At 42.4% G+C, this 15,499-nt stretch overlaps 1 protein-coding gene across 2 annotated transcripts; it reads left to right on the top strand.

Moving 5' to 3' along the window:
• Positions 1-344: 344 nt before the first annotated feature.
• On the top strand, positions 345-15,499 carry gas2b (growth arrest-specific 2b). 2 transcript variants are annotated; one of them, XM_034580318.1, is made up of 9 exons: positions 345-605; positions 4,911-5,154; positions 6,355-6,464; positions 6,925-7,066; positions 8,477-8,540; positions 8,820-9,387; positions 9,478-9,585; positions 14,647-14,901; positions 15,114-15,305. In XM_034580318.1, exons 2-8 carry the CDS (start codon positions 4,932-4,934, stop codon positions 14,851-14,853), a joined length of 1,422 nt encoding a protein of 473 aa, XP_034436209.1. In that variant the 5' UTR covers positions 345-605; positions 4,911-4,931; the 3' UTR covers positions 14,854-14,901; positions 15,114-15,305. The 2 variants fall into 2 exon arrangements, with proteins under 2 accessions (XP_034436209.1, XP_034436199.1); XM_034580308.1 differs by having other exon boundaries at positions 14,647-15,499.

Raw genomic sequence — 15,499 nt, 5'->3', positions numbered from 1 at the left:
CCTTCTAGCCATGCTCAGAAATATTTTAAAAACACAAAAGCAAAAAAATAAAATAAAGAATATATAAAATAAAATAAAATAAATATAAAAATAAAGTAAAAAGATTAAATATACACCTAAAATATAAATTACAAACTAAAATAAAATATATTATTGAGTAGAATGAGTGGATGAGAATGTCAGTAGAGTATTTGATATTTGATGTAACCTGCTTGGGTTTCTTAAAAGGGAAACAAGCGGCCACAGCATGAACTTCAACTTTATTAGACACTGAGTTAAGTTTCATTTCTTATCATTTGTCGGGTTAACTTTGACAGACGTGTAGAGCAACACGTGGCAGACGGTGTCGGTGTTGATCTTCCTGAGTGTGAATGTTTCAGTGAGGCTCGTGTTGCAGTGAGTTGACGCCTCTGACTCGCGCAGTCGGGTTCACGGTTTGAAAAGTGACGCCCTGTCTGTCCCGCTGCTGTTTGACCTGAGCACCATCAACATCTGGATCTGTGTGACGTCCACATGTGCGCGAGGAGACGAACACGAGCGGGAAGAAGCTGCGAGCAAAGTTTTATGAGAAGAGAGAAAGTTCTGCAGCAGGAGGCTGGAGTTCAGTGAGTGGATTTTACATTTATTGCAAAGTTTGTTGTTGATGTTGAGAGTGATGATGATGATGATGATGATGATGATGATGATGAAGGTAAAAACATATACTTCTAATTAGTGGTAGAAGAGGCACCATGTGTAAAAGTGTGTAAAAGCCCTGCATTCAAGTAAGTTAATATTTTTGTCAAAATGGCCTGAAAGTATAAAATCTAAAAGTACTGCCTATGCAAAGTGTGTATTAATTCATGTGTGAGCAGGAATATAATGCAATCAATGGTTCTTTAACAACTTTTAACAACTTTTCACAAGGTCACTAGTTACATATGAGATAAATAAAGTGCACGAAAAAGTAATATATTGTTATTATACATCTCTTTAATGTAGTGTAAGAAGTTTATAAAGTGCCAAAGCAACAGAAATACTCAAGTAAAGTACAAGTACATCCAAATTTTACTTGAGTACAAAACTCTACCTTGCTACTTTCCACCACCGTCCTTCATTTATACTATTCCACTGTTTCTGCAGAAGTTTTTCCAGTGTGTTACTGGTGTTTGAAAGTAGGTCAATTAAGTTTTTCATTATAATGTAAAATGGTATACCCTGTTTTGTTTATAATATGGATAACATGGCAGTTTAAAGTAACTGACTGAAAACTATTCAAACTGAGTATTTTACACAAGTATGTACAGTTCAAAGTGTTTTTTTCCACTATTCGACTTTACAGCCACACAATTCAAACCACTCTTAGTGTTCTTTCTCTTTTCTTTTTTTTCTTGAATGAGCAGATTTCTCTATGAATCAAACAACAACAAAGAACTAGGTAACTTTGTGTTTTAGGATGAGCGCTCTCTCAGTACATTGATGCTGAGCTGAATTCTCCTGCATGTTCCTGGAGTGTGAGCTGTCACAGCCTGAGTCAGGAGGAACTCAATGAACAGACTGTTCAGAGCCGCTCGGTGTTTATTGACTTTTACCTCACACTCAAACAATCACTGGAGAGTTTTTCTTTTTTTAAACTTGGGTTTTATTGTGTTTAACTGGATCTGACGTATCGGGGGGGGGGGGGGGGGGGGGGGGGTCCTCCACTGTTCAGCGTGTGCGTAAACAACAGCAGGTAATAGACCTTTCCATCCTGTGTTGATGGGAGGTTTATTTAGTCTAGAGGCGGCTGAAGGAAAGTCATAGTGTGAGTGCACCACCGTGGCTGGAACCTGTACCTCAGACATGCAGTCGTATTCATTCAATGCCTGTTGCTCATTCTCAAAATGTACGTCACCTCCAAAGCAGATCCTTGACTCAAAGCTAATGGATAGAAAACTACTACGGCCGGCAGCCACTTACACAGAGTGGAGGCTAAACAGACTTTGAAGACAAAAGCACAAAGCACAAGCCTGTAGGTTAAGAGTCTTTTACTGACATGTTTGCGACTTCAACTTTGTTTGAAGGTCAGATCTTTGCCTGTGGAGCCATTTTCAGTCATGAACTCCAGAAAATGTCTGGAAAATTGGGTCCGGACATATTCTGGAGTTTTCCTTTCATATATGAAGAACGCAGCAGGAGACTGTCCAGGTTGAATGTGATCACAGCAACAGGAACGTTTCTAGAACATCCAGGCGAGGGTATGAGAGCATGCAGGAGGCGGGATGCGATGAATAAATCCTGCTGTGCACGTGTGTTTGTTTACAGCTCATTTTCAGACATTTTACACGTTCTAAAAAATGTCTGCAGCTACTTTGCATTCTAACACACATCCCCTCTGAAAAACTTATCAAAATACAACTAGTCGTGAAACTAGTTTTTTTACCTGACACAGACTTTTGTTCCATTCTCCAGAGACACCAGTGTTAGAGCTGTGCTGACGGCAACCAATCAATCACTGTCATCTTCTACACATATAGTACATGTTCAGGTATTCCAGGCGACGCTGCCGCTCAGTCCCTTCACTTTGCTCACGTCTTTCATGTGGGCTGCCGTGTAATTTTACCTGTTTCCACCACAAAGCTGCTGAGACTCAGGGTGTTCGCTTTTACTGCGAAAACATAATTAAAGGTTGTGAAAGACGACCGAAGCATATTTTACTTTGGAAACATTAAAGGCTGTGCAAAGTCAACAAGGTGTATGCATGCGTGTGTGTCTGTGCACCAGTGTTGTGTATTTACATACATGGAGCCTTAGCCCTGCAGGAATATAAAGACTGCTTGTGTCTGGGAGTTAGGCCACTGGGTGACCTCTGCATTCCCTTCCCAGCAGAGCCATCCTGTAGCAGAGGTGTGAATATTGCACCTGGATGTTTTGTTGGAGACAGGGGCTCTCATGCCCTGATGGTCAACCTGTAAACCAGCCTCAAACTTGGCAGGAAGCCTCTTCATTTAACTTGTCTCTGGCCCATGTCTGCATGTTTTTTACAAAAGAACCTTTTCACTACATCCAGGAAGAAACGTCTGTCGGCAACATCCTCACATGTATCACCCTGAGCCCTGATTTCACTGACATACATATGTCTTCCTCTGTAGCCGCGTTGCAAGGACATTGACATCAACCCTTTGACAAATTACAGTGTTGATCTGTAACACATGAGCTGCAGGTACATTCATGTAAAAACACAAGTGGTACACCAGTGTACATGAGCGCTGAGAGCAAAGTTAGCCAGCTGCTGTCAAGGTGTGCTTCTTCTATTCTATTTAAGATACAGTCTGTGTTAGAGATAAGGTTTTTAGGTGGTTCAGTGGCTTGTCCACAAACAAGAAGATCAGGTGATTCGATCCCAGTCTCCCCCATTCCATGTGCCAAAGTGTCCTTGAGCAAGATACTGAATCCCAAATTGTCCCTGATGGCTGTGTCGATAGTGTGTGAGAGAGACAAGTGCTGCACATACACTTTATGAATGTGTGTGTGAATGAGTGAATAGCAAAACTCTACTGGAAAGGGATTTGTGTGGTCATCAAACCACTTATTTGCGATGTTATTGGTATTTGAATAAATATCCCTTGTCTCTTGGTTTATAGTTTTTTGGCTCCATGACTGAAACTTGTAAATTTTGCATCCGAGAAGCTATAAAATTCACAGTTACTGTCACTCAAAATGGACATGGATTACTGTTTCTCATGAAACAACACTGTTGCAACCATTGCATTGTTTTGACACTGGGCTGTTCTGGATCTGAACGCTCCAACAGTATTATTACTTGACAGCTGAACTTTAGATTCAGTTATCTTGCACAGACTGAGCCTGTGTCTTTACTGTACATTGCCCAGCAGATCCAGTGACCCAGTGCACGTGTTGTTGTTTTAATTCCAGCTGATTAGCAGCGAGGGCTATTGGCCGTCAGACTGTGCCTCTGCATGGGGCTGAGCTTTATGATGGAGGCGGCACTAGGAACAAATGAGCCATGAAGCCGCACCAGGAGACTCAGGGCTGCAGCTGTACGTCTTATTAAGTCAGCCAGTTTAGCCCCTTTGATTAATGTTGTGGTTATTGTGTGTTTTCACTGCAAAGATCGACCATAATTATACTCAGAAACCAGTACGTTTTCATTAATGGTTGCTTCAGATTTATTTCTAGTCTGTCTTAAAACAACAGTGACACGCTCATACCCTGTACCATACGCCAATGACCATACATTTCAACAGTTACTGTGTGTCCATACTGCCTGGGAGGAGATCTCCCCCTTATGCAATTTCAATGGAAAAAGTGTAGAACAAAATCCATGGTCCTCTTTTTGTGCAGCAATTCAGCAGCAAGTAAAGCATCTGAAAAATCTATGCACAAATTAAACAGTGACTTCTTGATTTGCTATTAACTAAGTATTGTATTAGCTGTGGGTGAACATGAATGGATGTTTGCATGAAACAAGGACTGTGCATCTCTTGCATTGGAGAAAAGGAATCTCTTGCCAGACAGTTTGAACAAGGGGAAAGATTGATCAACTCATCTGAGTAATGTTTTATGATACAAAAATGTTAATCTGGCTCCTTAGCCCACTATTCATTAACAGTATCAGGCTATTTCCAAAATAGACAAAAAACATTTAAATATAATATCATTAGCATATAAAACATTTTTTTCACTTTATGTTTATTTTCTCTGTTCCCACTTGTATTAGCTGTCACTATTTGTTATTATCTTCAGAGATCACCTCATGGTGTAAACATCATTCACATGTGAAATGTGTAATGTAGCTCAGTTCTGAACATGTGCAAGATAAACGCCTCCTTCAAATACTCTCACTCAGATACTAATGAAAAACGTCTGAATCAAAAGCTGACAAGAGTATGATTGATCAAAATAAATAACATATCTTTCCTTTTGTCCAGTAACGGCCAAAGAGCTGAAGAATGGACATTGACGAAGCAATGCTGGGCACCAGCCCTGAAAGTCCTCTGAGCCCGATGCACCAGACCGGACTGGGTATGAACTGTCTTCTCAGCCCAAAGTACAAACACTCTGGACCGGGTCTCACCAGCCCTCAGGAGTACAACCAGTGGCTTCCTTACCGCCATGACGCCAGTTTACTGCCCATGAAAGAAGACCTGGCCTTCTGGCTCAACACCATGATGGGTGAGACAGTCGACCACTGGTTTAAGTCTGTACAACTGCAAACTGGGATCATTGTTTCTACAAAAAATAATGACAGCTACATTACAAGGGAGAATGCTAATTACAAATTTAATCTTTGATATCCATAGTGTCGTTTATAACAATCACCCATAGATACACTGCAAGACTTATTGAGTTCAGAACTTGTTTTTTTATTTTGAAAGACACTGGTGAAAAAAGCTGCGTTCACATTACACACAGAGACACATTAACATTCCTATTATCCCAGATCCCTGAAGCACCCTCTCCATTAGAGGAAACGTGAGTGGGATTCCAGGGAAAGGGATGTTTTCTTCCACTTTACTGCATTGTGAGGGAAAACATAAAAGGTGTGTGCACATGCCACAACCTGTCGGTGGGTGTCTGGAAAGGGACTCAGGCACCACCGGTTTCTGAATGATGCAATCTGTCGAGTGTGGTTTGTTTGGAAAAACAACAATTCTTGGTTCTAGTTTGTGTTGGGAATTAAAGCCTCATTATCTGTTGCTGCTCAATGCTCCAAAGCTTTTCAGGGTTCTTGTGGCCACGTTTGGAGTTTTGTGAATCTATAAATACATAAATGTAGGTTGTATTACATTAATAAGCAGGAATGGGGCATCTGTTTACCTTCTCATTAACCAAGGTGTTTTATGACACTAGTTTTACTTCTGAACTGCAACGAGGGTGATAAATATGCTTATTGAGGTTTTTATCTTTTAGACTAGGCAGTGGTATAATCAGCATCTTTTATGTTTTTACCTTAATATTTCTTAATTTCATATTACAGGGTTTCAGCAGGGCTAATAAAGTCTAAAGTTCAATAATCTGAATTCTAGACCATAAAAAGTCTTAAATATGCTAAAATATTATCATTAACTTTCATTTATTACCGTCTTTTAAAAAATCTTGCTGAAACCTGCAGAAAGCTGGTAGGTAATTTTAAATTAATCTTATCATTTGAAGGCCGTGCAACCTGAAAACGTTTTTGATGTTCAGACTCATTTTACTGCTAAGTACTACTCGGTATGTCTTGAGAAACAGATTTCTGTGTATATTCAACGTGCATGTGTGTGTGTGTGTGTGTGTGTGTGTGTGTGTGTGTGTGTGTGTGTGTGCGTGTGTGTGTGTGTGTGTGTGCGTGTGTGTGTGTGTGTGTGTGTGTGTGTGTGTGTGTTTCCTCAGGTGTGGAGCTCACAGCAGACAGTCTGATGGAGAGGCTAGATAACGGTGTTCTCCTCTGTCAGATGGCACAGCTGCTGCAGGAGAAGATGATCCACGGCAACAGTGGCAAGGTGCTGCAACAACGCAAAGATCCTGCACACAATCACACACACACACAAACCTGAATACAGAGGAGACGAGGACAAAAACCCAAAAGCACACTTTGCTGATGAAGATGCTGATTTAGTAGATTAATCAGTTTTTAAAAGGACCTGTTCAGGCCCTGTATTCAAGAACGAGTGAGCTGCAGGATTGATGCTTGATAGAAACTTTGCCTGTAAATCCCACAAAACCTACTGAGACTTAAAGTGTAAAACCAGGTCAGGTCTGAGGTTGGCAATGACAGTATCTCCTGTGGTGCTTTCAGAAGTTGTCCGTACCTGTAGATCTTGTTTTGACAAGATCCTACTTGAGATAAAGAAAGAGACGTCTCCACTTTTGTCTCCATCATTTGTTATTGAAACACTCCTGTAATAAACAACATTAATCCATTAACCCGTGTGTGTGTATGTGTGGTGAAAACTATTACAGCCCTTTGTTAGGAGAGTGATCCACTGGCGAGCGGATGCAACCTCGGGATCGTTTTTCGCCCGGGACAACACAGCCAACTTCCTTTACTGGTGTCGAAAGATTGGCGTTGATGAGGCTTACCTGTTTGAGTCCGAGGATTTGGGTGAGTTAAGACGGGAGATGGCTCTGAATAGACTCAAGGAGCTCTGACCTTTTTCCCTCCTTTTTGCCAGTGAAAGGCCTGAAAGAGAACCAAGTTATACAGCACTTGTTATGTTATTGATTAAAGTAAAAACTTTAGATTTGAAGGAAGGAACCTTACTGAGGTAAAATAATACCAACAAGTCAGAAGAGCTATTTGTAGACATTGTGTTTGTGTTTTTCTGTCTTCAACTGTTTGTTGTGTGTGAATAACAAGTTCTTATTAAATCTTTTTATTGTCTTTATTCCAGCTCTAACCCTCTGATTTTGTCAGAATAAAAATGATGGATTGTGTCTTATTTTGAAAGATAATACATTAGTCATTGTAAATAAGTAAATGAATAACACATAGATTTTATTTTCTGCGAGCAGAAGTTACTTTTGAGTTATATTATTTTTTGTTTGACTTCCTTGGTATTATTTGTAGTTCATTTTAGTCATAAACTCAAATAACTCACTGCATTTAAATTAAATAAGATACTTCAATTTTGCTTCAATCTTTTATAAAGTATAAAATAATATATTTAATGAACTCAAAACACTGCTCAGAAACGAATTAAAATAAAGCAGTTAAAAGCAACTAATTGAGTCATGAGGATCACACTGAATGTGATTATTTCTGTGCTTTATATCTCCTCAAATCACGTTTCACCTTTTGCCTGTATGAAGCTCTGTGTCCCTGAGGAGAAAACCTGCAGTCAACATGCTACCAACATGGTTCTGTGTCATTAAGCAGACTCTTCTCTCTGCTCTTCTTACCTGGGCATGTCTATGCATGGCTGCAGATGCGTGAGAATGATAATGTGCAGGTTAATCCCCGGCAACAATGAGTCCAGCCTGCAGGCACACTAACCTACTTCACCAGACTAATTGAATGACGGGGAGAGTAAACTTACTTTCCTTTGACAGGCGTCAGTCGACTGACGCACTGATGCAAATGCACACATGATATAGTTTTTATTCTCTTCTCTTTTCATGGTAGAAAAATACCATCGACAATTCTGTCAGAAATCTTGTTGACTGAGATCGTGCACCACATAATGTACATCATATTTTAAACATTTGTCTCCATGCTTTGTTTTTCCTTGACCCAAATTGAGTTAGGAAAAGTAAGCACCTTTTTTAAAATGTATAAATTCTGCACTGGAGGCTTTTTCCTGCCCTCATGCCCTCAGCTGCACAACCGGGGCCCACAGGAATTCCTCTTCAGCTTCAAAGATACAGATGCACAATAGAAAAACCTCCTGAAATGTGCTTTCAGTCCAGACTGCTGAAGTTTATCTCTGGAAACATCTTTCCTTTCAGATGAGTAAATTCTTATCCCTGCCCCTCCACCCTCTTTGTCTGTACTTCATGTATGTGCTGTGTGAAGTCCTCCACAAGCAGCCTCGCGAGGTGTGTCTGTGCCTGATGGAGCTGGGACGGATCGCAGCCAGGTAACTGGGAAACAGTCCGCCCCCCCCCCCCCCCCCCCCCCATATGGTGCAGCTCCTGAACAGTACAACAATTGATTCACACTGAGTAGAAAACTGCTGCATTTTATTTTGGTAATGTGAAATATTCACCGCACAACAATCATGATGCAAAAGACATGCTCAAAAGTTGTAATAATGATAACTGCAGAAGTATATGCTGGGATTCAAGCTCCATTGGTAGGAAATCACTGCTCTTTGATTTATGGGTGATTTATCCTGTGTTTCTGTAAAACCTCTCAGGTACGGAGTGGAGCCTCCAGGTCTGGTGAAGTTGGAGAGGGAGATAGAGAGGGAGGAGAGGGGCGGCTTATCCCCATCGTCCCCTCTGCCCCTCTTCTTTTTTCCTACTACATTATTGTATTCACCATCACAGTCATCCCTGCCCTCGGCCCCCTCTCCTCCTCCTCCTCCTCCTCCTCCACCTGCGCCACTCACTCCAGCTACGACCTGTCTGTCTGAACCACTCGCCGCATCCCTCGCTTCTGATCTTCCATCAACAAACCCAGTGCCTACGTGTTCATCCCCCCCTCCGCCCTGCACCTCAGCCTCTCACCCTTGTACAACCACAGCCTCAACACAAACACCTTTGTTCTCTTCATCCCGCTCCACTAACGCACCTGCTTCGACGCCGCTGTCAGCGCCCTCGCCAGGACAAACCCTGGTACCCAACGCCAAAGCCACAGTAAACAACCACACTCCAACAGCGACGCCCCCCATCAGCTCCCCACCTGCAACCCCGACTCCTCGATCCTCTGGCAAATCCATGTGCAGGAGGAGCGCAGGCACCAACAACATATTGGATGATATTGTGTGTAATTTATTATTTGAGCTCACATGTGTTAAAGGTGTTTTCTGTATGTTTACTTGATTTTCCCTCTCTCTGGATTCTGTGTTCCAGGTGAGGAACATTATTGAGAATCCGCCCTGCAGCTGTCCGACCAGGTTCCTGGTGGAGAAGCAACCTAAAGGCTGCTACCGCATTGGAGAAAAAATTCTGTATATACGCGTAAGTATGATCACACAGATCCTGTCTCCTCGGGATAATGCTTACATCAGAACCACTCTTTCATCCTTGTTTCTGTAATCCTGATCAAACCATCTTATAGTAAGGTTTAAGAACTTGCAGGAATTGTTTAAGATTAGAGAAATGTGGTGTTATCGGTTAAAAAAAATAACTTGTGCTTCCAAATCCAGATTTCAAGCATGAAACAGATCCTGTTTACCATGACTCACAATCCATCCCTACCCTCAACCAATTGTTGCCAAAACCTTCAGTAACCACACGTGAATGTGAACCACAGCTCAAAGTCCTCCACTTTGTTCACCCAACATTCTACCTGACATATGTGTAGTTCTAACTTTTTCCACATCAAAACCAATAGTTGTATAAATTTCCAGGAGACAAGGTTGGTTCACGTCCACCTAGAAGAGAATAGAATGGAAAAGATTTAAATATATAAAAATATATATATCAAAATAGATTTACAAATTAGACACATTCATTCATTTCATAGTGTGGAATTATTACTTCACACCTTGACTTGAACATTGTGAACCACATCAAATTGCTCATCCAATGAAGACGAATCGTTGACTCTTCAACACATATTAAGATGTGAGGTGTTCAGGTGATTCATCATCAGTTGAGTCAGCAACAAGTGCATTGTGTCAGAGCGACTGAAGTGAGATCATTTGGGATGGAGGCGCCTTTCAGCTTCAGCGAGTCGTGCTCCACCTGTACAAAGGCTCAAGGAATGGCCTTCTGGGAGGCTGGGTTGCTTGGCAACCGATGGTCAGGATAAGACCGGGCTGACAATAACGCTCGGCACACGAACCTTCAGCAAAGAGTTCAAACCTGAAGGAAATACAAACACGTCTCTTTCAGGGGGATTTTGCGGAGATATGGCCACGGTGTGCAGTTCAAATGGCGGCCCACTCGGGAGTTCAAGTCCGTCTATGTGAGGGGGGTTTGAAATATAAGAAGGTTTTACTTTACTGTCGGAAAACAACCATCCATCCATTCAAAGAAAATAATAACAGCTTCAGTGTGTTGTATATTTAAGTTATGCATTATCCAGAAATCCAGAGGAGCATATGCGGTAAATAAAAAATAAGAATATTGGGTATAACACATTCATTCAAGCTAAAATCAGATTTCACGGTGTATATCTCTTTCATTAAACACAGAGGTATTTGTCCCAGCATTGGCGACTAACTGGTCTCTACCTGAAACCCATTGAATGCTTTGTTAATCCCATTGACCCAACGCTCTCTAAACTGGTGATCAATGCTGTCGGTGTCAGTTTGCTGCAGCACAGTTACATCTACGTTTCGACTTGCTGACAGACAAGATATTCCTACTGCCCATTTAGCAAAGAACGCTCGACGTCGAGTCACAGAACATCTGTTTCTCCGCAGCAGACCTGTCGATAACACGCCGGCACGTGTCTGAGCACCACATCAAAGAAAACCGAGGCAATAAAGACGCCATAACCGAGACGTGTCATTAGTTTATGGTGAAGTCAGCAGAACGCGTTTACGTAAAGAAAACGAAACGTAGAGGAAAGAGAAAAATGACATTTTTATGTTTCTCCATTTCAACCGTTGACCTTTTGTTCCCGGCAGAGCCTTACAAATACATCATCTCAACAAAACCCTGTCCATGCGTCGGTTTTCTGGCATTATCACTAGTTTACTCTCTATTTGCATCGCTCGCTTCCCTTTCCTCCAAACCTCCGACGAGCAAACACACCTCAGCTGTGTGAATAGAGCGCCGCAGCCCATCAAGCCCGACTCCATCCATTACCTTGAAGCTCACAGCTGCCTGCATGTGTGTGTGCAGGGAAACATGCCATGAACTTCAATTACCATATACCACGATAACCCCGGTGCCGCTCCTGGGAGAGTGTGCTATTCAATGTGTACAGACCTTTTTAAAGAGCAGATACTATTGATTACTGGGACAAAGTCATTAGCGGGGGGTTTAATCAGACAGCTTGTTAATGAGCGGCTGAGCATGACCGCCCCCCCCCCCCCCCCCCTCCCATCACATGTAAACTTTCTCCCCCACCTCTCTATTCCCTATGGAGACTATTCAATCATGCCAGCCCCGGAGTGCTCCGCCATTCTTTGGTGTTAAAATAGAGGAAGGCTTTTTCTTTCTTCTCTGCACCCAATTAGGCTCTCCTTCAGCTTTGTATCAGGGACACTGGCTGACTCTGTCTGTGGAGTGAAGAGACATGCAAACACCTCGCAATATCATGCATCATTCTGTTCAGCATGCCATCCACCTACAAACTTAACAAACTAAATGAAAAAAATGTTTTAAAGAGTTATAATTTAGCAAAAATCTGCAAAACGAGGACGAGGTCATTGTATTTTCTCACCTTCATTCTGCACTTTTGGTATAAAACCTTTTCACCATCCTTCCCTCTCAAGTGTCCTTGAGCGCTGACTCCATAGAAGCTGAAGGGCCTTTGCTCTGTAGGCGACAATGACCTCTGACCTTACGGCTCAGGAGGAAGTGAAACATGTTTTTGCAATTAGCATTGCAAATATTATTGATGCAAAATGTAAATTATAAATCGCAGAAAACAAGCGAAGTCCTCTGTGAAATAATCGTGAATAATCTAATAGGCTACATGTACATTAGCAACTCGGTACTTAGGTATGGCAGTTACTTGACTGCTAACATTAGCATGCTAGGACAAAGCTTATTTAGTATTTAGTCGTAAACTAAAATTTTCACTTCATCCTCATTTCGTCGTGGAACCATTGATATTTGTACCAAATTCTATGGCCACCATTACAGCTGTTGTTGAATTTTCTTCGCCTAAGACCAAAAATGTGAACCTCATGGTGGCACCAAAGGAAATGGGCACAGCCCTTTTCCGGATTTTGCCTTTCACATGTGAAGAGTGCGGAAGGAGATTCAACAACAGCAGGAAAATGTCCATAACATTCAGGTGAGGGGTGGTTTCTAGGTCGAGCATGAGGCAGGACATGATCACGTGTTTTGTTCACAGCACATCGACACTGACGTTGGCCTTTATCACCAAAAGCTCTCAAATCTTATTGTCTTTCCAAGTTGACATCTTCGTCTGAGTCTTCTATGTGTATGGCTCCTGATATTTGCCTTTTATTTATTGATTTAAATTTTCCATCTATTGCGTGTTGGAAACGTCATGGACACACCCACTCTCTTGCGGGAAATGTTCAAGACATTTTCCCGCTGTATCCTCAAGTCGGCTCACTCTGACATTTTACTCGGGCGCTGGCAGGAAGTGCTCTTGAAAATGTTCGGGAGCAATTCACTCGGACATTTGCGTTTTCACATACAGCTCCTATATTGAAGATCTCAGGAATATGTGCGGACTTAACTGCGTGACTGAGAGGAGCTTAAGCTTCATTTTCCAGGGACCGTGAGTGTATGCACAACAATCTGGAACGTTGCCTTTGAGTCGGGATTTGATGAGGAAAAGAATTTGAAAAATAGCTGAACGTCCAGAGACTGCAGGTTTGATCAACGTGAGGGGGGCACTGAAACAATCATAGCCTCCACACACAGTAAAAGCTTCTCAGTTTGTCTCTTTACTGTAAATTCACAAAGGACTGACTGTGCTCGAAACATCAGAAGCGGCGTATGTGGCTAAAGCCTGCCTCCTACTGGCAAGCATCTAAACGACTCCTCCTCCCTGAGTACACTCATGCATCTTTCAGCAGGGAAGGAGAGAGGGAATCAATGGCGCTGCCATCGAGGACACAGGGGAATCCAGACGGTGGTTTATGGGCCGCAGACGTAGCACACTTTGTACGGAGAGCCTGGTGGGGGGTGGGGGGGGGGGGGGGGGGGTTGTAGAGACAGAAATAAAGGAGTCTGTCTGACGAAGAGGGAGAGCGACGACCAGATTACAACAAATGAGACGTGTAAAGCGTAATGACCAACAAGTGATAGAAAACAAAGTTACATAAAAAAAAAAAATTTAAAACTAGAAGACAAAAAGAATAAAGCTTCACATCTAATCGTAACTGATCAATGATTCCTGGTTGCATGGATATAATTTGGTTTCTTATTTCTGAACTGGAGATGACGGCCAGCCAGAGAGACGTTCCCCCCACGTGTGACAGCAGAGGGGTTTATTCAGGGTGTCAGCCTCGACCCCTGTCAACCTCAACATTTTAATCTGCAGGACGACAGCTGAGACGCAGCACGTCTGGAGTTTCCCCCAAAGGTGCCCCGTGCTCACAATGATTTTTTTTTTACCTCCCCTCATAAGGACGGGCAGATCTACTTGTATTATCACATCCTTAATGGCTCTGTAATGAAGGGTTTATTGGCGATAAGGCAAGAGGGGGGTGGGCTGCTGACAGGACAACGGATGGCTTCGAGAGACCCCCTGGGAATGTTAATGTCTCCTGGGAGTTGAGGGGTCTGCGCTGAACTCATCTCTATTTCTCCTTTCATTTTTTCCCCCCCCTCCAGGCTTGATATTGTGGCAGCGGTTGCCATGGCAGCAGTTGGTTTTCAGCTGTAAGGACGGCTGTCTGAGGAGGATGTGTTGATTCAGATAAAACTGACGTCTCTGAGGCTACTATTAAAAGACAGGCATTCTGTGCTGTAGTTCTTTTTAATTTGAAATAGTGATTGTTGTGCAGTTTGCGTTGCAGACCTATGTGGGCGTGTGCCTTTGTGCGTCACTGCGTGTGGCGTGTGCGTGTTCATATGTGGATTAATCCTGCGTGTGTGCTCAGCTGGTGCCATGAGGTGTTGTTTCATTTGGTTTAATGAGATTTTGACAAAGCAATCTGAGAGATCACGTCATAGCCACCGGATGCAGGAGAAGCCTGTGAATAGTACTTTGATGTGTGTATGTGTGTGTGTGTGTGTGTGTGTCTGTGTGTGTGTCTGTGTGTGTGTGTGTGTGTGTGTGTGTGTGATTACTGCCTTCCCATGTAATTCAGAATTCATTAACATCCTGGCAATAACCCTGCCAGAAAATGTATGCATACTTCATTACCCAGCAATCCCTGTCTCGACTCACTGTACGCTCTCTTGTCTCCCTTGCAGATGCTGAATGAGCGTCATGTGATGGTGCGTGTAGGCGGCGGCTGGGAAACCTTTATTAGTTACCTGCAGAAACACGACCCCTGCAGAGGAGGACCGGCCGGCAGGTCTGAGGTCAGGGCCTGTCGGTACAAAGCCAAGTCGCCCAGTTTGAACATCTCACCTGACAGCTACATGGTGGTCGGCGCCCATTACCGCAACAAGAAGTAGACTCTGAATGGGTGGGGGTGGAAACTGGATCAGGCCAAACTGTACAAGGTCAATTATTTTAATACAAAGTTCAGATCTGTTTAGCTTTAAATTCAAAAAAGAAATTCAAACTTTTTCCTCCTTGAAGGTGGTGGATGTGACTTGCTCTGACCTGATTGTTATTTGTATGAATTATCCATATACTGATACTCATAACAATTTGGGAGTGAAGCTAGTACAAACTCAATAAACAATGAACTATCTCACTCACCTTTCTAAAGGAAAATGCCAAACATCTGGTTCCAGTTTCTTCACTGTGAAAGATCGCTGCCTTTCTTTGTCATATATGATCACAAGCTGAACATCTTTGGGTTTTGGAATAAATGCTAAAACAATTTGAACACAACTGTGAGAGATTTTAACAGGAAATGTTCACTATCTTTTGACATTTTACAGAACAAGCAAGAAATACTCTGAGGAAATCCTGCAGCAACTCCTGTATCATCTCTTAAAAATCATTGTCAAAGGTTTTGTGCAGCACCCTATGCAAATCAGTGTAGTATAATATAGCATTTTGTACAGTGACTTTTGTTTTTGTAGTGTAGAAAGTACCTATTTCTCTGTGTATCATGGTACTGGAGTTTGAATCTGAGCAGTTTGAGTAGTA

This window comes from Hippoglossus hippoglossus, chromosome 3 (genome assembly GCF_009819705.1).
Source record: "Hippoglossus hippoglossus isolate fHipHip1 chromosome 3, fHipHip1.pri, whole genome shotgun sequence".
Classification (NCBI taxonomy): Eukaryota; Metazoa; Chordata; class Actinopteri; order Pleuronectiformes; family Pleuronectidae; genus Hippoglossus; species Hippoglossus hippoglossus.
This window is presented reverse-complemented; position numbering and strand designations above follow the sequence as displayed.